The sequence below is a fragment of the Ptychodera flava genome, assembly GCF_041260155.1.
Source record: "Ptychodera flava strain L36383 chromosome 3 unlocalized genomic scaffold, AS_Pfla_20210202 Scaffold_25__1_contigs__length_14229661_pilon, whole genome shotgun sequence".
NCBI lineage: Eukaryota > Metazoa > Hemichordata > Enteropneusta > Ptychoderidae > Ptychodera > Ptychodera flava.
In genome coordinates, this window is record NW_027248279.1 from 1959128 (window position 1) to 1984882 (window position 25755).

The 25755-nt window shown below is 36.5% G+C and overlaps 1 protein-coding gene across 1 annotated transcript; it reads right to left on the reverse strand.

Moving 5' to 3' along the window:
• Positions 1 to 259: 259 nt before the first annotated feature.
• Positions 260 to 14344, reverse strand: LOC139125182 (synaptogenesis protein syg-2-like). The gene is made up of 6 exons (XM_070691286.1): positions 14254 to 14344; positions 4459 to 4740; positions 3314 to 3628; positions 2150 to 2359; positions 1398 to 1733; positions 260 to 306 (listed from the first exon to the last, which is right to left on the reverse strand). Exons 1-6 carry the CDS (start codon positions 14342 to 14344, stop codon positions 260 to 262), a joined length of 1281 nt encoding a protein of 426 aa, XP_070547387.1.
• Between the last annotated feature and the right edge of the window lie 11411 nt (positions 14345 to 25755).

A 25755-nucleotide genomic window follows, 5' to 3' on the forward strand; every position in this document is an offset into this window, starting at 1 on the left:
GTCTGTCAATAACTTCTAATTCTGTCGCTGGGTCAGGAAAACCTGTGAATACCAATTGTGTTTCAAACTATCGATCAATATTTCATAGGATTACTATTTCTGTTACCCATGCAGAGTCGAAAAAGCCCCGACCTCTGATGGCAATATGCTAGAAATATCTCCTTTCATGAAGAACTAGTTGATTAATTCAGATATTTAGTAAACAATATGTGTATGAGAAATAGTTTTACAATTTCATCTCTACAGCGTTGTTCATGCTTCAGGAGTTGCTGGACTCGCTCGGTGGACGTTCTGCGTACGTGTCAGCTGAAATTTAGCATTTGGCGATATAGTGAAGCAATTTATTTACCACATATGCTTAGAATGTTACAAAAAAAAGGAAAAACTCATAAATCAGGATGATCGCTATTTTGCGCTCATAAACATTGCGATATTTATCGACCATGCCTTATGATTTTACTCTTAACGATTTCCCTAAACATGCATGAGCATAATGCTTGGCATTTCTCAAAAATCTCATTAGATAATCGATATCGATCGAACCAACACTTCTTTCTGCTTCAAAACATTCCAACTTCGATAAGCAGATCATCATTAGTTTCGTCAAGTTTGAAAGTATACCTTTTAATACTAAAAGGCGCCATGATGTTAACATCGTGGGCGATCTGTCTGTCTGTCTGTCTCTCTCTCTCTCTCTCTCTCTCTCTCTCTCTCTCTCTCTCTCTCTCTCTCTCTCTCCTCACCTTTTGTAGAAAGATGTATTGTAAAGTTTACTTCATTTATGACGTTGATGGCATGACACCGGTAATCACCAAGATCGGATTCGCTGACATTAAAGATTGTAAGAACACCAGTAGTGATGGTATCCGCTGTGGTTTTACGCACGAGAAACTTGCCAGTCCCATTGCAGATCGTTTCGTTATTGTTGTCAAACCATGTAATTTCGACGTCCGGGTTGCTGTTGATTTCACAGAGGAGATCCGCGTTCTCAGTTAAAATGACTACGATGCGTTGATTTTTTTCTTTGTTCTTCACAAAGGGAGCATCTGTGGTGCATATTGAAAGTAAATGTAAAAATACCTTATAATACTTCATTTTTATCGGTTATCGAATATTAAGTAGAGAGAGACAATATCATTGGTTCTTATCAATATTTTAAGCTTTTGTTTCATCCCTAAAAGTTCACCAAAGTCATTGTTTCACAGCATAATGATAAATTTTGAATGCGAATACTGCTAATATTGTCGTTCTCTTTCCTTCGACGATTTTATCAAGTCTAAAGTCCTCAGTACTGTGACTGTTGATACGTCGAATGTATTGAAAAGTTACACATTGTTTGTGAAATTTATTCATAGAATTGCACTGAAATAATATCTCACTAATTAACATAAACTTACAATGTACGTCAAGAATAAGTTCGTTTGATATTACTCTATCATTTTCCATTCTAAATTCCTCATTGAAAGATTCACATCTCACTCTCTGTCCATGATGTTGATAGGTGAGATGTAAAGTTAAATCTTGTACTGTTATTTCACCGTGATACACCCCTGGTGAGTTAGAAATGTCACCTAAGCCGGTTTCAATCTTATGTTCGTCTTCAAACCATTCAATGATCGGTGTTGGGTTACCACTGCATGATGTACATGTAAGTACAAGGTCATCGCCCTCTACAACCGGTGCTGAATATCCAGTAAGACTTGTAGTGCAGCCATCTGGTTCTGAAGGCGGAACTGATAAGCAGATATTGTCTATGACAAGTCAGTGTCACTGGAAATCGTTTTGCAAATGCGTACATTTACATCATCTGATAAAGTCTACTTCAAATAATTAAATGTTAAAAACTAACAAATGGAAAAACAAAACATCCCGATAGTATAAATAAAAGTGATAACTACAGTATACGAAAGCAATTACGGAGACTGTGAAGTCTTTTTTTAACTGACTATTTGATGCGAAAACATGTTCAGTACTAGATTAATCTATTAATTCAAAGAGAAAAACGTGTTATGCATATATTTTAAACTATACCTACAATATACATTGACAGTTACGGAATCGGCTGAGTCCTCATCTGAATAACAAATTCTTGTAGTTTTACAAGAAAACTCATTTTTATTATGAGATGCTAGAACATCAAAATGTAAACCTCCTTCCGTAACATTTCCATGAAAACTGCCATCTCTGACATCTTCGTCTTGAATCTCTTCGTGATCATCGTCAGTTATCAGTTGGTCATTTTTGTACCAGCTGATAGTAGAGGCAGGATTACTGGAGTCTGTTACACACGATAACTCTAACCTGTCTCCTTTCCTAGCTGTGTCTGTGTATCCAGTCAACCATACAGAGAGAGGTGCAACTGTAAAATTGATATGAAAAAAATATTAACTTCCGAAGAGGCAAAAGAGAAATGAAACATTTTTTTAATCACAGTATAAAATTCATGACTGTTCTACCTATTTCGGCCTCGATTAATACATTTTAAACACTATCCGCATTATTCAACAAGACGTAGTCGCAAAACAAGATATCATTTTATATCCGTCGACTTTCCAATCCAACCTTCCTTTCGTAGCTGAAGCGTTCCGTATTCATCATCAAATAAGTTCTCAACTCTTCCGTTATTTTGATAAGTTACAAGGAACATTTACAATAAAATATAAAGTTCATAGTAGTTGTCTTTTGACAATGAAAAATCAAATCAATACGAAAACAAACTTAATAATCTGTTCAAAGAAAATGATGTAATGCAATATGCAACATACAATGTACAGTGAGTTGTGACGTTGTACATTCCAGTGCGTTTTTCCTGATTTCGTTGAAGGCATGACATTCAAAAAACACTTGATTATCGCCTCGAGTCAGTTTCCATGAATATTCATTGATTGCTGTCTCGTCGTTGTCGTAATAATAAGTTTCACGAAGAATAGTCAAATCTGTGCCGTTAATCCACTGCAATGTTGCCAGAGGATTTCCATCTGATACACAGGTAATTGTAAAGTCAACATCTTCTTCGAAATGGTCTCCTTCAGTGTGACTACAGGTTTGCCAAGTGGGGGAATCTGCAAAATTGGAAAAAAAAGCATGCAGAATGTATGTATTTCAAGTTAATAATACCTTACAATGTTAACACTCAAAAGTCTGTGTATGTAAGAGTATTCCTAGAACAAAATGTGAAGTAGGTAGCAAAATGTATTTCGGCAAGGTTATTTTGCCAATTTTAATGACTTCCTAAGGGCAAATGAAGAGTTTAGTAATTTTCTACCTATGGATTCTTTACAGGTTACTCTTTATTCTATGAAATTTTACCTACATTTAACATCAAACTCTTCATTAAAACAGTTTGGAGTTTCTTCGGTAACATCGTGTTTTCCTTTACACTCATACATTTTTCCATTGTCATAAGGTGTTAATGTCCAACAAGACACGGTTTCAGTCACATCGCCATTATCATCTGTAGTAGAGGTACATTCAGGTAAAGCTTCACTATTGTTGTACCATTCCAAGTGTGGTGGGGGATTACCGCCAGTAGCTTTACAGGTCAGTTCTGCAAAATCTCCTTCTGCGATGTAGTTTTCGTTGGTCTCCACGTGTACCTCACATAGAGGCCATCCAGTTTGTGGCTCGTCTGTTTGATGGAAAGCGAAACAAAAATATAGTCAATATATAGAAAACTGAAATTTCTTCTGTGTCTGTGAAATACAATACGCTCCATATTGGAAGTATCTGCCTTGCTTGAAATATGAAATTATTGGAAAAGACTACCGCTAGGTTTTCCGGTTTGTTTTGAAGTTATATATCTAAACGAATACACTTATAACAAGTTGACGATTTCAGGGGTCGGGGAAGAAAGCTTGCCGGGAAGACCTTTGTCATGTGTCAAAAGCTTTCAATCATTACACAGCGGCACGCTATAGCATATGTCGTGTAATAAACACATCTCTCTTATCAGTCCGGACAAAATCCTTCAGCTTTACTCGGCATGCTTAAGCTATTCATGCTCAGTCACATTCATATGCATATGTACAAGTTTGACAAAACTTACTAAATTGATTCATTTTCTGTTTTCTCCAACTTGATATTCCCTGGTATAGCCGTACACTTTATTCCTGTCGACAACGTTTTGTAATATACAACCTATATATGATACATTTGCTACATGGACCACGATGCGTTTTATGTTCAATGCGCGTTAAGGGGTGTTCTTCCGAAACGGGAATTTGTTCACAACATTGCACAGAAACCAGCGTGTATTTTGCTCTAAACACTGAACATGCAGTGTTTGAAATAGTTACACACTCAGTCAGTTCTTGCCAGACTCAAACAGCTGTTGATGGGAATATTAAGAATCATGAAAAAAACACTTCTCGCCAACGTGATCAAATGCAATGCAGCTTTGTTTTATGGTTTTTGTTGACATTGAAAATAAACTGTGCGATAAAGCAATTGAATACCTACAATAGACATCGATAAAGACTCCCGTTGCATCGGTTCCTTTCTCGTTTGTAGCGGTGCAGTTGTAGTACTCGCGTTCGTGTTTGGTGATGCTGAGAATTGTCAATTCACTTCCATCTTCGTTAATTTGGTATTTGTTTCTGTCAGACAATTCTACACCATTCTGTGTCCAGTCGTACGTTGGTGTAGGTACACCATCTGCTGTACACTTCAGTAGTACGTCGTTTCCTTCGATAGTGGGTAATTCACCAACCGAGATGTCTGTGTTGAGTGGCGCATAAGGATCTGAAATGAAATAAATAGACGGCGACGAAGTTGCTGTGTTTATATTAACCCACAAACTCGCCTTTAAAGAGGTCGGTGTGGTTTCGACTCCAACTTTTGAAACAAGTCTTTTACACTCTTATGAAACAAAAAAAAAAATTGTAATGTTGACAAATTCTAAGCACGATTTGACTACTGAATCTTATCATAAACCCTTAGAATGTAAATCGACTGGCAAAATGTCATAATCAATAATCATGAAGCTTGGAAAATTTCCACAAATACTTGTCGCTGTACTGCGGCATTTGTAATACGACGCATTTTGTAACAACTTACGCAAAATGTAATAAGGGTATCAGCATTTTGTATTACAATGGTCTACGCATTTGTAACAAGGGTATCAGCATTTGTAATAAATTATTGTTTACGCGATTTGTAATAAGGGTATCATCGTTTTGTAATAAAACGCGTTTTGTAACATTATTTAACGCATTTTGTAATAAGTATAAACATCCGCTGATATTGTATGTATTTCAAAATGCTTTGTGGTTTCTGAATACGTAAAAATGTGATAGCATATAATGATATCGAGATTATATCTCACTACCGGTGCTAGGTTATCATATTAACGCCATATAAGGGGGTCTGAGTTGACAGTCAAAATGCAATTGAAGACAGAATGAGATTATGCGATTTATAATTGAGAAAACAAACTGAGAAAGTTTTAATAGGTTTTACATACAGTACTGTACTTTGAAAAGACAATATACTGCAGACCTTTCTGCATTTTTTTCTTCAATATTACTGTTGGTGGATGAAAAGAGGAAGGCTTGGAGATGACATGCAGAGCTCAGAATATGATAAAAGACAGCGACATCATCAACATTGACAGTGTTGTGTACTACGACCTAATTTTATTATACTAATGATGTACATGCCACAAAACCAACCTTATCCAGAATGGTTCCCTTCTGACATTTAGAAGGTTTCGGTCTGATTTTAGGGCGTTGCTACAGAAAGAGAAGCAATATGTGAAAATCATTGTAAATTTAGAATACTGGGGGCTATTTTGAATATTTAATGAGGTCATGTGACCAGTATTTGCATATTTTGGGGCAATTGTAATACTACAATTCCAAAAATATCTTGTAATTGTGGACAAAATTTGATAAATTCAATAGTCAGATGTTATAAAATAGGATACCTTGACCTGTCTGACCCCTATTCAAGGGCGCTGTGTGTAATTCTTCACTTGTGAGTGAAAACAAGGAAATTTGTGCAAGTTTTATCAAATCTGTGTAAAGTTTATCATAATATATAAAGTTTACATCAAAGTCCATGGTCATGGGACTATAAATAGTGATTAAGCATTGGGATATGATACAATATCGATTATCTTTTACTGGAAAATTGGAAAACATGTAAAAATAATGATAAATTTATATTGTTGGCGGCCATTTTGAATACCTAATCAGGTCACATGACCATTATTAGCATATTTTGGGACAAGTGTGTCGTTGTCATTCAAAATATGCATACTTACTGTGGGAAATATTTCATAATATTAGTCGCTGGATGTTATGTTACATTATGCTTTGACCGACCTAACACTTATGCAGAGCCTTTGTTTACATTACACTTAGCAGGTCAAAATGATACAAAATATCAGTGTTTTTTCAAAATTTTTGTCACAATTTAATTTCAGTCCATGCTGACGTGATAAAAACAGGTTTGGTGATGAAAAATGATGAATAAATGAGGAATTCCTAGGGAAATAAAGAAATATATTGAAAAAATACAATATTTTATATATTGGTGGCCATTTTGAATACTTAATGAGGTCACGTGACCATAATTTGCATATTTTTGGGACAAGTATTTTATGGTGATTCAAAAATTATAATGGTATGGTGGACAGTCTTTGTTAATTTAAGAAGTCACACGTCATGCTAGATGGTACTTCCAAATGTCAACTCCACCCCAGGGCCTTGGGGTGCAATGGTTTAAAGTTGAAAATAACGTACGAAAGGTTGCAGTATTCTAGTAACTTCTATACGTATGATATGTGATTCTCTAAAGTTGATTGTCGATAATTTACGGTAATAAGATGGGAGGGGCACGTTAATATATCAATGCTGACAGCTGATATTTATCAAAATATACTGAAATAAACACTGACGTGAAGCAGTCAATTAAAATACTGAATAGTAATTTATTTTAATCATCCCATAAACCAGGACAAAATAAAGCTCTATCGACAGACCAGCCACTTTTCCTTGTATGTAAAAGGTGACAATTCATATCTACTGAGCCATGGTTTTGTTTTCATAGATCTATTTCTTTCCCATTGTGTTCCTCGTTTGAATCTACGCTATCGCCCTATGGTAAAATTTGTCAAGCCAACGAGCTAGGATAGGCTGCCCTGCGATACTAAGATTAAGCTAAATTTGATTCGCGATCCTACTGGTTATACCTGCCATCTGCCATTATCATTAAATGATAACAGCCATAGAAAGATAGATAGACAGACAGACAGACAGACAGACAGATAGATAGATAGATAGATAGATAGATAGATAGATAGATAGATAGATAGATAGATAGATAGATAGATAGATAGATAGATAGATAGATAGATAGATAGATAGATAGATAGATACATAGATAGACAGGCATACTCAGGCACTCTTTCCTCTCTCCCTCCCTTCCTCCCTCCCTACCCACGTAGATGCATACATACATACATACATACATACATACATACATACATACATACATACATACATACATACATACATACATACATACATACATACATACATACATACATACATACATACATACATACATACATACATACATACATACATACATACATACTCAACAGGTCAGATATACTTCCGCTTTAGTAGCTAAACAAGTCATCGTTGATGACACAGTCCCCGCTTGTCCATTTTGTTATAATCTTTGGTGTCTAGGTAGCTGTGGTCTACGTAGCTGTGGAATGACATTGATGCGGGGTGCATCAGGCCTGTGACTTGCATAATAAAGTAATCTGAGGAACGGTCAATAAAATTGACCCTCTCTGCCGGCAATGACCATTGAAGGAACTTTTGATTATATCACACATAACGATGCCCTCACTGCCGCTAGTGTCATGACGGCACATACTATACACATGGTTGGTGGAATTTTAGAAATGGTATGGGATCGGGTATGCTGTTGTAATTAGCCATTTCGGATCATATAATGAAACAAATTAATGTGCACAAGAATGCAGCCATATCACGTTTAAACAAAATCAATCCATCAAAGGACAGTGACCTATGTTTATGTTTCAAAGACATAAAAAAATCACACCAAAATTGAAATCAAATGGCTGTCTATTGACCATATGGATCATAGCACAAAATTAGTAGACATGCATATGTATGCCATAGTACTTTATCTTTGTACCAAGTCTCAACAACATTGGATAAGGAATATTTGCATATGATTAAGCCTCAAAAACATGAAGAAATCCAAAAATGACCATCTGGCAGCGATATTGGGAAAAAATGGCAACCATATTGGAACATGTCACGAAGTACATTGACATGTACATGTATGCTATAGTGCTTTGCCTTTGTGCCATGTTTGAACAAAATCGGTTCAAGAATGTTTGAGTTATGGTTCAAAGACATGAAAAAATCGCAACAAAATAGCCGCCTCACGCCCATATTGGATCGTATCGCAATATAATGCGACATGCATATGTAGGCTATAGTGTTATGCCTTTGTGCCAAGTTTGAACAGAATCGGTTCAAGGATGTTTGAGTTAATTGTTCAAAGACATGAAAAATCGCAAACAAATAAGTGGCCGTCTCACGCCCATTTTGGATCGAATCGCGATATAATTCTACATGCATATGTAGGCCATAGTGTTATGCCTTTGTGCCAAGTTTGAATAGAATCGGTTCAAGGATGTTTGAGTTATTCTTCAAAGACATGAAAAATCGCAAAAATATGGCCACCTTGCGGCCATATTGAATCGTATCGCAAAATAAATCGATAGGCATCTGTAAGTCATAGTGCTATGCCTTTGTACTTGTGCCAAGTTTGAACAAAATTGGTTCAGCAGTGTCTGAGAAACGGCTGCGAACGAACGGACGGATGGACGCACGGACGGACGGACGGACGGACGGGACCCAATCTATAAGTCCCCGCCGGTCTTCGTCCGCGGGGACTAACAAGTCAAATCACTAAAACATCAGATTATTCTGACTATTTAGTTTAGTTTAGTTTAGTTTAGTTTTAATTTTGTTTACTTTAGATTACTTCAGTATAGTTAAGGTTATTACGAAAATAACGCAAAGAATGTATAACGACACATAGATTTAGTCATTAGCGCGCGTTAAGCGCGTCGGGCGATGCGTTGCACTAATGTCTGAATGCTTACTCTGCGGTATTTTCGTAATAATTATTATTATATTACCATGCCCTGCCCGTCGCATTTTGATTGGTCGAGCTAAACCACGTGACTGACCAATAAATACACAGTAATGGTTTGATTACATGCCCGTGAATATGAATAATAAGATTAACGACTCAAAGTATCGTAACTTTACAGCTCAAACGTAATTCATAATCAATCACAAAATAAAATGGAGCACTTGTAGGTCAAGTTAAGATACTTTTTTCTGAAAACAACTCCGGCTTTGCCAATTTTTGACAGCGCGCGCGACAGTGCGTCGCGTATTGCTCATTTTCTGGGGCCCAGTTGTCGTTCGCTCCTGAAATTTTCGGAAATTTTGACGGTTTCCTTGCGTTCGATGATAATATAATGGAAATAACAGACTCCGATCTGACCATTAACGTTTATTTGTGGGCGTGGGCTCGAGGAAAGCCAAATTAACGGGCTCGGCAAGCCTCGCCCGTTAATTTTTGGCTTTCCTCTCGCCCTTGCCCACAAATAAACGTTAATGGTCAGCGCGTCGCCCGTTATTTCTATATCATACATCTCCTTTTTATCAAGAATATATGCACCCGTAGTTTCCGATGCATTATTCCATACACTTTAAAGGCATATTCTGGTAAGCGCCATCTTTGTTTACATCGCGCGCTCATCCAACATCCGATGTACGAGCCGAGCAGCGATGTCGTGCCAGATTTGTACAGTGCCGTCTTGGTGAACTTTCGTTATTACCTCATAATATTTTTCACCTGCAAACAGTCGTAATGCATTAACTTCTGTTTCTTTTTTCTGAAGTTATTTTCAAAGTACAGTATGGAGTTTCAGTATGGAGCCATTCAATGATGCAATGTTTATCATCAAATATGAAAGTAAAGGGGTTACTGCATGCCCGTTACGTGCCCGTTTTTACGGAAGCTCGATTCTATTGTTTGCGAAGGCAGATGTATAATAATTTATTTCATGTTATTATATTTTATTTTATCTGAGTATCTACCTGTTGATTGCTGGTTGTCTGCAATACATGTACATCAGAAAGAATGTCGTTATCCTCTATTTAATAAATCAACTGACTGTGTATACCAATTATTCTCTCAAGTATATGATAATAAACTAGTCATTGCCTAGTAGTTACCTGCCTCAATGATCAGTTGGTAAAGTACTGATTGACAGCTATCGAAAATTAAGTCATTCTAATTTGAAATAGAAGTCAGGAAGCGATCAATATTTGTATTTACTTAACGAGTAAACACACACTTTGTAATACCATTCCAAAGTCAATAAAATATATGTTAATGCTTTAAAACTGGGAAAAGTTTTTTAAATTATTACAAAATGCGTTAACTGTTATTACAAAGTGCGAATTATTACAAAATGCTGATACCCTTGTTACAAAACGCGTAGACTGGTTTATTACAAAATACTGCAGACGTTATTACAAAATGCGTCAGTTATTACAAAATGCTGATACCCCTTATTACATTTTGCGTAAGTTATTACAAAACACGTCAGTATTACAAAATGCCGCAGCACAGTCGCTGAAGTTAAATAAAGTTCACAGATTTCGGAGACAATTGAAATTAACTAACTGAAAATTGCTTTACATTACTGCACAACAATATCATATTACTCAGCAATAACATTTCACGCCTCTTAGTTTTCATTACTGTCATGTTTCCATAATTCTTCCTTTAATGTTAGTCATCGATTTTCTAACATTTCAACGTTTTTGTTTTTTGGGTTTTTTTTTTTGGGGGGGGGGAATTATTGTCCTCGGACGCGAGAAATATCACACAATTCAGTTCCATTTGAAGATAAACAATAGTGACGCCACAAAATACAACTACAGGATCAACAACTTTGTGGAACTAGTTTACAAATTAAAAATCAGCGAAAGAACTTTAACGTTTCCTGAAAGAAATCTGCGTACTACCATCCTGTTCTTAAAGGTATACATTCACCTGTAATCTAAATATGCCCATATATGGACAAAGGGGAGTTCGTTTGCATTCAAAATGTCCATATGAGGACGCTGTTTTTTGAAAAAGTGGCCACCTGCGTAAAATCTTTGCTTTGTTAGATTTTCTCTTTCCATAGAAACTATGGAAAAATTGGAAACAGGTGAAAGTATACCTTTAATATACATATATACCATCGAGAACGGTAGAATTTATGCGTGCGCTAACAAAGCCGTACGGAACATCCATTGCGCAACATTTACCGTTATTTGGGCGACACCAACTTCTGCGGCTGCATCCACGCGTTCACTGTTGAACGGTTTCAAGTGAACAATTGGATGATTTTCAGAAATGTCTCACTCTCTCTACGTGCAATACAAAAACTATCCAGAAGTGCGTCCAAGAAAGATTCGTGATATCGGAAGAAAAATTGTTAACATTGCCCTAAACGGTTATGACAGCTTTTCCACACACAGATTAAGACGTGTTGGGTATGGCCATTTTTACCCATATCGGCCATACCCAACACGTCTATTAAAAGTCATGTTTACTTTTCTTGTTTAAGCACTCACTTTATCGAATGAAAATCTTGGGAATGGCCATTACAACAGGTTGACAACCCCACTTGTGGGCAGTGAATTAAGATTACTCAATGCTCTTTGTAAGACAGTTACGATTCTGAATAATGCATGACAAATTTGTTGGTTTCACTAATTTTCCTACAATTACAACACTAACGTTCATAGAACAGTGAAAACTATGTAGGCCTTGCAAAGCCGTGTGTAATGACATTCGAAACACAGTTAACATGCAATGACCAAGATATTTCTCAATGCCTGCAGTATAGCATGGAGGTACTAGCTCCGTTCCTGGCTCCATGACTAACCATGGCGGTAGAAGAGAATGTTTTTACCTCCCTCTACTGACGCACGCGTGACATAAAGTAATGTAAAGCCATGGAGGTTAGTATTGAAGTAATTTTTCTGTCACGGTATCAATTGACACACGATTCTAAGCTTATTAGCCCTACGGCCGCTTTGGTCAAGGGTGCTCGGCTATGACTACGCCGTAGCCGTATTATAGCCCTGCCACGCAGAGCGGAGTAGTCTATGTGTAGAAGCCAAAGAGGCCCTTCTTTTATTGTACATGTTGTCTTTGGTCTTTGCAAACTTTGCTGCTGTAACCTCCACAAATGAAATAATCTCCACAAATGTAATATCAACCACAATTGTAATAAAATACACCCATAAATCAACCATAAATGTAATAAAAACACCAACCACAAATGTAATAAATGGTAACCATAAATGTAATAAAAAAACACCCATAAATGTAATACTTATCAACCATAAATGTAATAAATCTATTTTTGTCGTTGCAATTGAGGAATTAGCCCTTAAATATTGATCTATGTAATAAGGAAAGCAACTCCACACATTATTCATATCTTGATTGTTTGCGTTTTAGTGTGTTTGTACGTATATTTGAAAGTGTATTTTACGTTTCACTGTTTTGTGTATAGAACTGTTTGGCCACGGCGAGACACAGCTGTAATATGAATGTCAGTGCAGTCTCTACTCCAGCATGAGAGTGGGAAAGACTGTATAACACTACGATCCTTTAACGCCGTTTTTTCGAAAATTGCCGTACTTTCTTAATCAATTGCCTCAAATTCGTCTTCAGTGGATAAATTGTGTGGAATAATCGATAGATTGTCTGTATTCCTATGTTGTCCCACTTGAAGTTTGTTCCTTCACTAGGGATGCCAGGATGTCTAATTTTGTTCTACTGTGTTCAAGGTATTGTTCGTATTGTTTTTTTACTAGATTGAAATATATGTTCTCGTCACCATGTTTTGTGTCGTAAGTTTCTGTTATAAGGTTTTATATTTCTCTGTTATTTGTTCTGAGTCATCTGCCATAAACTTTGTGTGGTATCACTGGTTGACGAGTTATTTTGACGCTTCCTTATTATGTAATTATCAGTGTCTAGAACTGCTGTTCCACTTCCATTATCTAACGGTTTGATCAGTACCTCGCCGTTTTCTGATAGCGTTCTCAAAGTATTCTATTCTGTGTTTCGGAAAGAAAACCAGTTTCAGGAAAGTATGCAATAACATTACACTAGTCTTATTAAAGTTATTATTTACTCAGGGCATTGATAAACAAATGATCACATATGCAAGTTCAAGTTTTAAATATATGTGGCAATTATGGCAATATTCATGATATTGTTTTCAATACAGTGAAAACTGTATGTATGTGTATAATTCTCAAGCGATGTATGATTGAACATATTCCGGCTGTTTATCTCAATGGAGTTAAACTGCGATTTGTTGAAAAGAAAAAAACACCTCGGCTATCTGTTGACAAATACCTTCAGTGACAATTCTGATATCGATCGTCAGAGGAGATCTTTTTATATCTCTGCTAACATGCTTTTGAGAAAATTTTCTATGTGTTCTCAGAGTGTTAAATGTAAACTATTTAAATCATATTGCTATCAATTGTATGGTGGTAACTTATGGGTCAGCTATAATAAAAGCGCCCTGAAACAATTGGAAGTTGCTTACAATAATGCTGGTCGCATACTTCTACGATATGACAGACGCAGCAGTGCTAGTACTATGTTTGTATATAATAGGATTGACACTTTTGATGCTTTGCTTAGAAAGCAAATCAATAGTTTGATGACAAGGGTCTCTATGAGTGAGAACTTAATTATACGTAAGGTGTATGATGTTGTGTACTTCACTTCTGACTTGAGGGAAAGATGGATAAATTCAGTCTTCTAATCTTTGTTCAGAATTATGTCTTCATGGTCTAACCCATAAATGAATATTTCTTGATGTAACCTTTTTTGTATCATTCTTTTTTCCCAATCCTGTAACCATTTATATATATGGACATGCTCATTGTCCGAAATAAAGAATTAATAATAATAATAATAATAATAATAATAATAATAATAATAATTACATTTGTGGTTGATTTTTATTACATTTATGGTTAATTTGTTTATTACATTTGTGGTTGCGGTTGTTACATTTATGGTTGACTATTTTATTGCATTTGTGGTTGATTTTATTACAATTGTGGTTGATATTACATTTATGGAGATAATTACATTTGTGGAGGTTACAGCTGCCACCAAAGTCTGTGTATGGTGATTTGTGTTCGTCCACAGTGTTTCCTTCTATTGTGGTACAGGGTAACATAGTGAACGGGACGGTACACAAAGGTCCACACAGCATCGTACCTATGGTGAATCAGAAAAACATGAGTTTTTTCTCTACTTGGAGAGATTGAATGAATACAATTAACACCTAGTTGCAGCTTGTGGCAACATTTTAGAGAACACGAATGGACCCAAAATCATTATCCCTGGTATTAACTAGCTATGTAGGCACAGACCTTGTCCGTGATCACGATCCCTCCACAAAACCATGCCGTGATGTAGGGGACATAATAGTTGTTTTACTCCATGGATCCACTATGTGTATTGGTGGGACACCATGGAATTTAGTTTTCTTTTTCGGCCCAACCATGTGTGTTGCAAATTTGATTGTATTTTTATCTTTGAACTGATATGACCGTCACCAACTTGAACAATTTGATGTCGATTTGTTGCACTTCTAGCCCCGCCCCCATCCCCGACGGCTTCTCTCTATTCTCGTCGCGGAACATCCGGGTATTTAGCGTGGCGATTGAGTCATTTGTTACCTTGAACGATAACGATTATTGAACCTGATTTGATGTCTATTGCGTCACATCATAGTGAAAACATATGACCAAGGTTCAGATTTTTCGACTGCTATACGGTATAATACATTGAAGGTTAAATGTAGATGAAGTACAGTTCTAATCACGGTCCCTACATTGTAAAAATAGCGGACGCCAGGCGCGTCTTTACGCGTTCAAAATGTATATTTCGGTGTTCAAATGTGAACGGCTAGTGTTAACACTAGTGTTCATATTATAAACAATGATGTTCTAAAACTGAACTCGATGTGTTAACAGCCATCTCCTTCAAGTGTTCATAAACTCAGCATTACAGAAATTTTAAAATACTGTAAAACGATTAACAATCTTTAATGTTTTTCACTTTACTGTGGCTATATTAAATTTACTACTGCTTCGATGTCTTGCAAACGTACACGGATTTTGATGTAACGAATTTCCCACTTAGTGAAAAATATCTTCGGTCTAAAATTGCTGGGGGCACGTGTTTTTCTAAAAAAGGAAGCATACAAAATAGTTTTACACGTTTATTACGGGTCGAAATTTTGAACGTTTTAATTTTAACATCTACGTGCAAGAGGCGTTCTACTCCTAAACACTTGGTGTTCAAGTTTGGTGTTTTTCTTATCCCGTCATGCATCAAAACTGAAGTTGCGACATTTTTCTTGTAAACGCACGCTGAAGTCGTGATCGTGCGGAAGCAAGACCAGAAAGGGTAAGTTTTATCTCCAAAATAATAAAATATGTTGAATTTTGAAGCATCTGTATTATTACCCTTTAAAATTATCTGTATAGTACTTTGGAATAGCTAAAATACGTGAAGAATCTTTTTTTTCTTTCAGTGGCTGGTAGACCATACACTAGTTGTGAATCAGCAGTGTTTTGGGCCATGGCGTATCGATCGCACTTGGGTCATAGGTCATCACCGCTGAACTATAGCGATGACCCTTGACCCAAGCGCGATCGATATACCACATTACTTCTGCGTAATCACTGCTAACACATCACAATCGCATGTAAATTCAAAACATTAGTTAAACATCGCAGAGTGTACACTTTATTGTTTCAGCATATGAGAGTTGGCTTTTCTTTTACTTTTCATCATGACAAGAAGAAGCCAATATTTTGTAACATAATCGAAAAGACTAGCACCGTACACCAAAGTCACCCATTTTCCTTGACCTAAAAGGCCACCTTGTCTTTCATTTGAAGTCTCATGTCGCCATATTACCTATTGTTGCATTATTTTCAGGATGTGAAAAGTTGGATTAACGTGAAATCGAAGAGTTGTTACAGAAGCTGATGGTACAGAAATTGAAGAAGATGAGTGTATAGGTATCTGTCTGAAAACAAGCTTGAGAACCTAACTTCATCTCTAATGTTGATTAACTTTCGAGGGTCAGTAACTGAATTTTGATAAGTTTCTGTATTTTTTCTGAATTTAGCTGAGCTTTGGTAGAACGCTATTATCAACTAAATGTTACTGGAGAATGAGCTTTCAAATACGGGAAGGCTTGCTTATCAGATGCAGGGATGGAATGAACAATTAAAGCAGAAAGGGACAGAAAATTCACAGTGAAAAATGTACACTCTGAATTTCTGAATATTTTCTGAAGTTTTTACTCTGAATTTTCTGTCGTTTTCGGCTTCAAATTTTCATTCCACCGTTGCATCTGATGAAGGAGACTTCACGTCTTTGAAAACATGCTCCAGTAACAGTTAGTTGATCATAGCCTGCTACCAAATCTTAGATTATTTTGTATTATAGATCAACACGTCTTTTGTTCTCAATTTGTTACTGCTTTTATCTTTGATTTTAACGACGCAGTGCTTATATCATAGGTAAATGTATGGCATCGTCCTCAAATTTTTACATACCAAGCTTTTCTTCAAGACATCCAGTACGATTCCTTTAATATCTGGAGTACAGGTTTCCAGGGCTTATCCTATCATATATGTACAATATAAGGTATGGTGAAATACGCAAATTTGTATTTTTGAGACATAAAAGACATTTTAGACATTTTTAAGACATGAGGAATTATCAGAATGAGATATATTCAAGTAAGCCAATCTTTCAGCTTTTTCAGAACAGATGTTTTTGTACAGGTGTGCACATATGACGTAATCCAAAATATTTAAGTAAAACCTGTTTTGTCATTACTTTGTCATATTGTTTGAAACGATCTACAGTGTTTATGTGGATTTTCTTTTGTTTATGTTTGATAGGAAGGTGTTAACACCTTTTGGTGTTCCGTCTGACAACTTTACGAAGTGGCCATGCTCATTTGACCTATTTACACTAAATGTATTTTACGCAAGGAATATTTGTGTGTTTTTAAATAAAATAATTTAACTGAATATCAGTGGTCTGATTTGTTATTTCCAGGCTTGAAACCCCCTGAACGCGCAAAATTAAAGGCGTTCAACAAGTGCATATCATGTGTTTTAACACATTATTGTTGAACGGCGTCCACGCGTTCAAAAAGTGTTACAGCCCTTTGAACGCGTAAATGCGTTCAATTTTTTGAACACGTTTCATGTGCAACGTGTGTTCTGATATGGAACAGCATGGTGTTCAATATAATGTCTGATGAACACACGGATCTACACACGGGTGTTCAAAAATTGAACATTGGTTGAACACATAGTGTTAAATTTCTGAACGTCTAGACGCGTTCAAATAGTGTTACAAAAAGGCGTTTAATTGGTGTTTCTAATTCTATCCTTGAACACTTAACTTTACAGTGTACACAAAGCCGTGGTTCTAATGTATGGCACACAATTTCTGTATTTTTTGCTGTCTTGTAGCGTATAATCTTAACCTTATGTTAGAACCCACTGACAAGGCATCTCAAACGAAACTTCGTAGTAGTGTAACAGATTTTGTGAAGGGACTGTGAACTACTATAGGCAACATGATGTCTGACCAGTTCAAGGGTCTAGGAGTCATTACCAATGCTTGGAACCCCATTTTATTCAATCATATAGTATTACGCGCTTCGTGAAAGGTGTCAAAACATAGGGTTGATCTTACATTTGTAGACAAACATCGAGAACAGTAGTATTATGCATGTGTTATATATCCCAAAAAGACCAGTTTCTGTGTGGGGAAAAGTTGGAATGTCAATACTCGAAATATTTGGTCCGCAAGTCACGAACGTAAGTTTAAAAGGTCACTACGAAATTGCCGCAGGGGAAGCAGTCAGACATCGGCGTTGCTTTGCGGCATTTTCGCAATAAACTAATGGATATAATTGTTGTCAAACTTCTTGTCGTACTGAGTTGTTTAATAACTACTTTTATCACATACATAGACCCAGTTATCCCTATAGTATGACGTCACACTATAGGTATATGACTACGATGAATCCATATTCCACATGTGGTAGATATGGGACCCGGACTACTTTTAAAACGTAAACAAAAATCAGCTGTTCAGAACTTATTTTCAAAACCCTGAAATGCAAAAGTGGGAGGGTAATGAAACATAAGGAAATATGGAGTATTAAAATACATGTGTAGAATACAAAATACCGTCGATACAAGAATTTTTATGAATTTGTGTTTCCTCGTCGTTGATTTCGATTGAAACGTTTGATTTGTACACCGCTGACATTTTAATACGGTATGCTATCGGCATTTTGTGTTGTCTACCTCGTCAAAATTGCCCTTCTCGATGTCCATCAAACAACATAATAAGGGACTGGACACAAATTACAGGGGGTGGGCCGGTGTTTTTTAGGGGTGGGTCGCCATTTTTCGCGCAAGCATTTTTGAAGGGTCATAAAATTTTGTGCAAGCCTATGGGGGAGGGTCACCTTTTTTCATGCATCAAAGCTGAAATTGCATGTGCACGTTATGGAATACTGAAAAAAGAAAAAATACCTCCTGGCACTTTCATTTTCTGCCATTACCATTTTCGGGTGCCCTTCGGGCGCAAATTTCAGGTATAATAAACAATGTATTGATGATCCAAGCAGCCACATTGATTTAAGTTGTCATGATTTCTACTTATTCAACACTATTGTGCATAACTGTCCCCTATAATAACTCTTTCAATAACAATTTGGGAGATTACTTATTTGACATCATTCTCGCATTGACAATACATTGGGTATAGGTCGGTGTCAAACGTTCATGTCGCTGTATGTACATTTTTTTAACTTTTTTGAGGACATTGACAGAATACAAACTGTTCAGAATAGTGCATAGTGTCATCAATAACAACTGGAAGCTTCAGGTTGAACAACTTTTCAATAACAATTTAGGATCAGATAACCTATGAGTTATTTGTAGTTTCCTCATAGCCTACAATGTATAGTGAATCAACATTTTGGTGAAATTCAAAAATCAAATTTCCTGCACAACCATTGACTTGAAATCACTCTAGTCTAATCATGAATATTAATACTAATGATTAGGTGTGCATAAATGCACAGGTTTACCAAGTTTTGTATTGGAAAAAAATATTCATAGTTTCATCATAGACTGCCATGTATAGTGAATGGACATTTCAGTGAAATTCCAAAATCAAATTTCTTGCACACCCATTGACTTGAAACTACTCTAGTCTAATCATGAACATTAATACCAATAATCAAGTGTACATAAATGCACAGATTTTCCTATTTTTGTATTGGAAAAAAATTATTCATAGTTTCATCATAGACTGCCATGTATAGTGAATCGACATTTAAGTGATATGCCAAAATCAAATTCTTGCACAACCATTGACTTGAAACCACTCTAGTCTATCATGAACATTAGTACCAATAATTCAGTGTACAAAAATGCACAGATTTACCTATTTTTGTATTGGAAAAAAAATATTCATAGGGTTTCACCATAGACTGCCATGTATAGTGAATCAACATTTCGGTGAAATTCAAAAATAAATTTCTCACACACACATGGACTTGTAACCACTCTCGTCTAATCAAGAACATAAATATCAATAATCAAGCATACATAAATACACAGATTTGCCAAGTTTGTATTGAAAAAAATTATTCATAGTTTCTTCATAGACTACAATGTATAAGAATGGATCCACATTTCATGCGAAATTCCAAAAACAAAGTTATTGTACACAGATGCACGTGTTACCACCCTCTTCTAATCAAGCACAATTATGTCAATTATTCAGGGTCATATATACACAAATAGTGCATATTTTTAATTCTGAAAATTGTTTTTTACAGTTTTGTCATAGACTCCCATGTATAGTGGATCAACATTTTATGCGAAATTCCAAAAACAAAGTTATTGTACACAGATGCACATTTTACTACCCTGTTCTAATCAAGCACAATTATGTCAAGTATTGAGGGTCCATACATGCACAAATAGTGCAAATTTTTAATTCTGAAAATTTTTTGACAGTGTTGTCATAGACTCCCATGTATAGTTTTGTCATAGACTCCCATGTATAGTGGATCAACATTTTGACAGAAATTCCAAAATCAAATATCTTGTTCACATGCGCACTTGTAAACAACCCATGCTAATCAAGTATATCTATACCAGTTATTAAACATCTGTATATGAACAGATATAGCTAGTTTTATAATGGAAAATACACGTTCGTAGTTTTCTTATAGTCAACTACGTTACATGTATAGTGAATCAACATTATCGATAAAATCTAAAAATTGCATTTTTTGTACAGGCATGCACTTTTTACCTGCCACTTCAAGCAAAGTACATTTACATGAATTATCACACACATATGATTTGATATTTCTCTGACAACGCGTTATATCGGCCACATTTTGCCTTCCTTTCGGGAGGCGACTTAAAAAGTATAGCAAGTCAGAAGGGGGTCTTTAACACATTGTGGGTTTTTTGGGGGGTATTGAGTAACAGGGGAGGGTCACTTATTTTCATGCACGGATAAGGGGGAGGGTCACTAATTTTTGTGCATGAACTTTTGAAGGGTCACTATTTTTTACACAGCGGTTTTTCGAAAAACACCGGCCCACCCCCCCCCCCCCTGTAATTTATGTCCAGTCCCTAAGCATAGCCGATAACCCAAGACACGTACCAATAATCCCTACAGCAGTAAGAATGTTTTCTGAAGCAACATTGACGGGTTTCAAGTTCAACATAACGATCAATGCTGCCGCGGCAGTCAACCAGTCGAGCCCCCGGGGCGAGCCGATGAAGCGAAGAGCGTACATCATTTCTGACACCAATGACGATACTCCGGACTTGAGACTCATCAGAAGAAACGCTATTTTATTTTTCAAGAGCGACGAGTTCACAAGGTTATCAGTGCATTTAAAGGTGCAAGCTATTGTTTTGTCCATGCATATTGTGCATCACGTTTCCTGTATTGTACCTTGCAAGCTTGTTGTTGAACTTCCGTCGTCTCGCGTCAGAGCTAAGAAAGACTCGTTGCTTGTATGTAGTCTTACCGATTGAGTCTGATACTGTTCTTCATTATATTTAAACAAGCTCATTTTATTCCTAAAATATTAAACATACAATTGACAATTTCGTAAAACGTAATAATTGTTAATTTGGAAATTTCATAAAAACTTTACAAAGTAGATTCTTTGAATGATATTTGAATATTGACAAAAATAACCCGTTCTCGCCAGCCGCGGCTGAGTGTCGCGACGTCCCTCTTGTCGTCCAATAATTTTATGAATGAATTTTCACTAAAATTGATGTTATAGTAAGTACCAAATGTATACCTTGCATTAAAAATCCATAGTCTTTCCTATTTCCGCTTGATTCGCACAGAAAAAGCCCTACGAGAGACGCTAATTATCCATAGTTAACCTCGACGTGTACAGCTGAGCGCAGTCAAGTCAGCTGTGACCCAGCGACGACCGCATAACACAAGCGTATGAATTCTTGTAAAATACTCCCTCTCCTTATTTCCCACTAATTATCATTCCTGAAAGGTTTATTCACGGAAAACTGGGTCTATGCATGTGATAAATATATAATCCCCCCGTATTCCTCACTCGTGTGTCTGCGTCGCGGACTCGTGATTCCCCGTGTAGCGGCCGTATCCCCCCTCGCCTACGGCTCGAAGGGATACGGCCGCTACACGGGGAATCACATGAACTGGCCAGAATATCAACCTGTGTGACGTAGAACAGGACGGATAAGAAATCCGAATTACCCCTGTTGTGCAGGCGTCGCGACACAGACATATTTGTTGTGATCGATTCCGTGCTAGCTCTCACGACATTTTTTACAAAAAGTTGACCCCATAAATCCAGTGATGGAAACATAAAAGGCATATTGGCCAAATAAATTTCGAGTCGCTAAAACAATAGCTTTTCCCGAGAATAGAATGAAGATATAGCCGATCATTCTATTTTAATGGCTCAGTAACGTAGCCGCTCCAGTCGAGTCGTATAGGCTCAATGTGGACGTCGTACCTGGCGATCCCGGTTGGCGATAAACCCGAAATTTACACCTCAACGTAAGTTCAACTGAATAAATGCGTACAGTATAATCTTCGGGAAAGCGACATAGGAGGCACAAGCATAAAGTCATTTGACTAACAATGATAAATTTCCTTCATCGTACAAAAATTCCGTAAATTCTCGCTTCGAAGTTGTAAGGCACCGTGAAATGCACAAGCATAATTTGACGTTTATAAACAGAAAAAAAAAATTCAGGAGATTATACATTTATCACATAGACAGGCTTCTTACCTTTCTTTAGATATTGGAAGATCTATATTGTTGATGCAGACTACAGTATGATCGTTGTCGCGATCTGTGTTTTATTTCCTGGGACTGCTTTCGTTGACTGAAGAGAACGGTCCATTTTCAGGAGATACGCAAGTGATATACCGGGTACTTTCATTCATAAAACTGTTTGAGTTTACATTTTGATGCTAATGCCGTCTTTACAATCTTGAGAATCATTCCTATTACATCACTCTGTTCTGATGGCATTGATGTTACAAAGCGTTGTCGCCTTACAGCTACAGTCAAGTATATCTTCAAACATATTTATAAAGGAAATACAACGACAAGATCGAGAGGTGTTTTTTTTTATTTCAAGGAGGTGATGTTACTTTCAAAAGTTCTTGGTGAGCTCGGACAATTCCGTTCCCAGATACCCTGGCCACGGTCTTAATCTTTTTTAATTCGTCGACTTGAATCCCGATCCCTGTCGTCAATATTTACATCATACGAACTTGAATGTTTGCAGTGACAAAGTGACCCCAGCAACCTTTTAAACGGAAATTCGGTGATGTGTGTTGACAGCTGACTGCTGACGTCTTCGGGGATTCCAATAAATAATTTACGGACTTTTTAATGTGATAAATGGTAATTATCTTTTTTCGTCGAATGACTTGATCTGTTGTCCCTTCTATATAACTTTCCGGGAGATCATAAGGGACTGGACACAAATTACAGGGGGGGGGAAGGGTTGGGCCGTGTTTTTTGGGGTGGGTCGCCATTTTTCGCGCAAGCATTTTTGAAGGGTCATAAAATTTTGTGTATGCCTATGGGGAGGGTCACATTTTTTATGCACCAAAGCTGAACTTGCATGTGCACGTATTAAAGAATATGGAATACTGAAAAAAGAAAAAATACCTCCTGGCACTTCCATTTTCTGCCATTTCCATTTTCGGCGCGCACTTCGGGAGCAATTTTAAGGGTATAATAAACAATGTATTGATGATCCAAGCAGCCACATTGATTAAGTTGTCATGATTTCTACTTATCCAACTCCTCTATTGTGCATAACTGTCCCCTATTATGACTCTTTCAATAACAATTTGGGAGATCACTTATTTGATATCATTCTCCCATTGGCAATACATTAGGTATAGGTCGGTGTCAAATGTTCATGTCGCTGTATGTACATTTTTTTATTTTTTGAGGACATTGACAGAATACAAACTATTCAGAATAGTGCAAAATGTCATAAATAACAACTGGAAGCCTCAGGTCGAACAACTTTTGAATAACAATTTAGGATAGTTTCCTCATAGCCTACAACGTATAGTGAATCAACATTTCGATGAAATTCCAAAATCAAATTTTTTGCCCAACCATGGACTTGAAACCACTCTAGTATAATCATTAACACTAATACTAATAATGAGGTGTACATAAATGCACAGATTTACTTAGTTTTGTATTGGAAAAAAATATTCATAGTTTTGTCATAGACTGCTATGCATAGTGAATCGACATTTCAGTGAAATTCCAAAATCTAATTTATTGCACAACCATGGACTTGAAACCACTCTGGTCTAATCATGAACATTAATACTAATAATTACATAAATGCACAGATTTACTTAGTTTTGTATTGGAAAAAAATATTCATAGTTTTGTCATAGACTGCTATGCATGCATAGTGAATCGACATTTCAGTGAAATTCAAAAACATAATTTATTGCACAACCATGGACTTGAAACCACTCTGGTCTAATCATTAACATTAATACTAATAATTAAGTGTACATTAATGCACAGATTTACTAAGCTTTGTATTGAAAAAAATATTCATAGTTTTGTCATAGACTGCCATAGTGATTCAACATTTCAGTGATATGCCAAAATGAAATTTCTTGCACAACCATAGACTTGAAACCACTCTAGTCTAATCATGAACATTTATACCAATAATCGAGTGTACATAAATAGACAGATTTACCAAGTTTTGTATTTTAAAACAATTATTCTTACTTTTGTCATAGACTACAATGTATGATGGATGAACTTTTTATGCGAAATTCCAAAAACAAAGTTCTTGTACACAGATGCACGTGTTACCACCCTCTTCTAATCAAGTACAATTATGTCAATTATTCAGGGTCCATATATGCACAAAAAGTGCATATTATTAATTGTGAAAGAATTTTTTACAGTTTTGTCATAGACTCCCATGTATAGTGAATCAACATTATCGATGAAATCTAAAAATTACATTGTTTGTACACGCATGCACTTTTTACCTGCCACTTCAAGCAAAGTACATTTACATGAATTATCACACACATATGATTTGAAATTTTTTGGACAAAGCGTTATATCAGCCACATTTTGCCTTCCTTTTGGGAGGGGGATTTCAAAAGTATAGCAAGTCAGAAGGGGGTCTTGAACACATTGTGGGTTTGTTGGGGGGTATTGAGTAACAGGGAAGGGTCATTTATTTTCATGCACGGATAAGGGGGAGGGTCACTAATTTTTGTGCATGAACTTTTGAAGGGTCACTATTTTTGATGCAGCGGTGTTTCGAAAAAAACACTGCCCCCCCCCCTGTAATTTGTGTCCAGTCCCTAAGTACTTATTTATACAGTCGAACTTACGTTATGGTGTGGTTTTCAGGTATACAGCGGGTATCGGACCCGGATGTCCATATTGAGCCGTACAACCAGAACCGCAACGTTACTGAGCTAACGGAACACCATCCGATTCTTCATATGATCTTTTCAGTGTGTTTGAGAACCTGATTTTGAATATATCATTATCGATGACATAATATATATATATATATATATATATATATATATTTATATATAATGGAATGCTGGAGAATTGATTTTACAATTTCCTCTCTACAACTTTGTTTCGTGAGTCACGAGACTCATTCATCAGGAGACTAGACTGGAGTGAATCTACATGGGCTAACATCGTTGGTTACACAGGTGGTGGAATTTTGGTTGAGATTGACAGTTGTTGCATAACAATATATTGCTGCTGCTATGAATATTCATGTTTACGGAGAGGACTGATTTACTTCGATGGATATACCGGGAGTACTAGAACGAAATCAAACTACTGATCGCCGCCGACAAAACCACGAACTTCTACAAGATAGATCCCTCAACGTACAACGATCTGTTAGAACAAAACATAACCAAATCCTACAAAAAAGCCCACCACGCCACTACCCA

What these genes read in the sequence shown, in the direction of transcription:
- LOC139125182 (XM_070691286.1), bottom strand. Translation starts at nt 14,344, where the DNA reads ATGTTACCCTGTACCACAATAGAAGGAAACACTGTGGACGAACACAAA. An exon ending in TGAAGAGTTTGATGTTAAAT is followed by an intron (nt 2,360 to 3,313) that starts GTAGGTAAAATT and finishes TCAATTTTACAG; the next exon opens with TTGCACCTCTCTCTGTATGG. An exon ending in TGGAAATGTTACGGAAGGAG is followed by an intron (nt 1,734 to 2,149) that starts GTTTACATTTTG and finishes TCTGCTTATCAG; the next exon opens with TTCCGCCTTCAGAACCAGAT.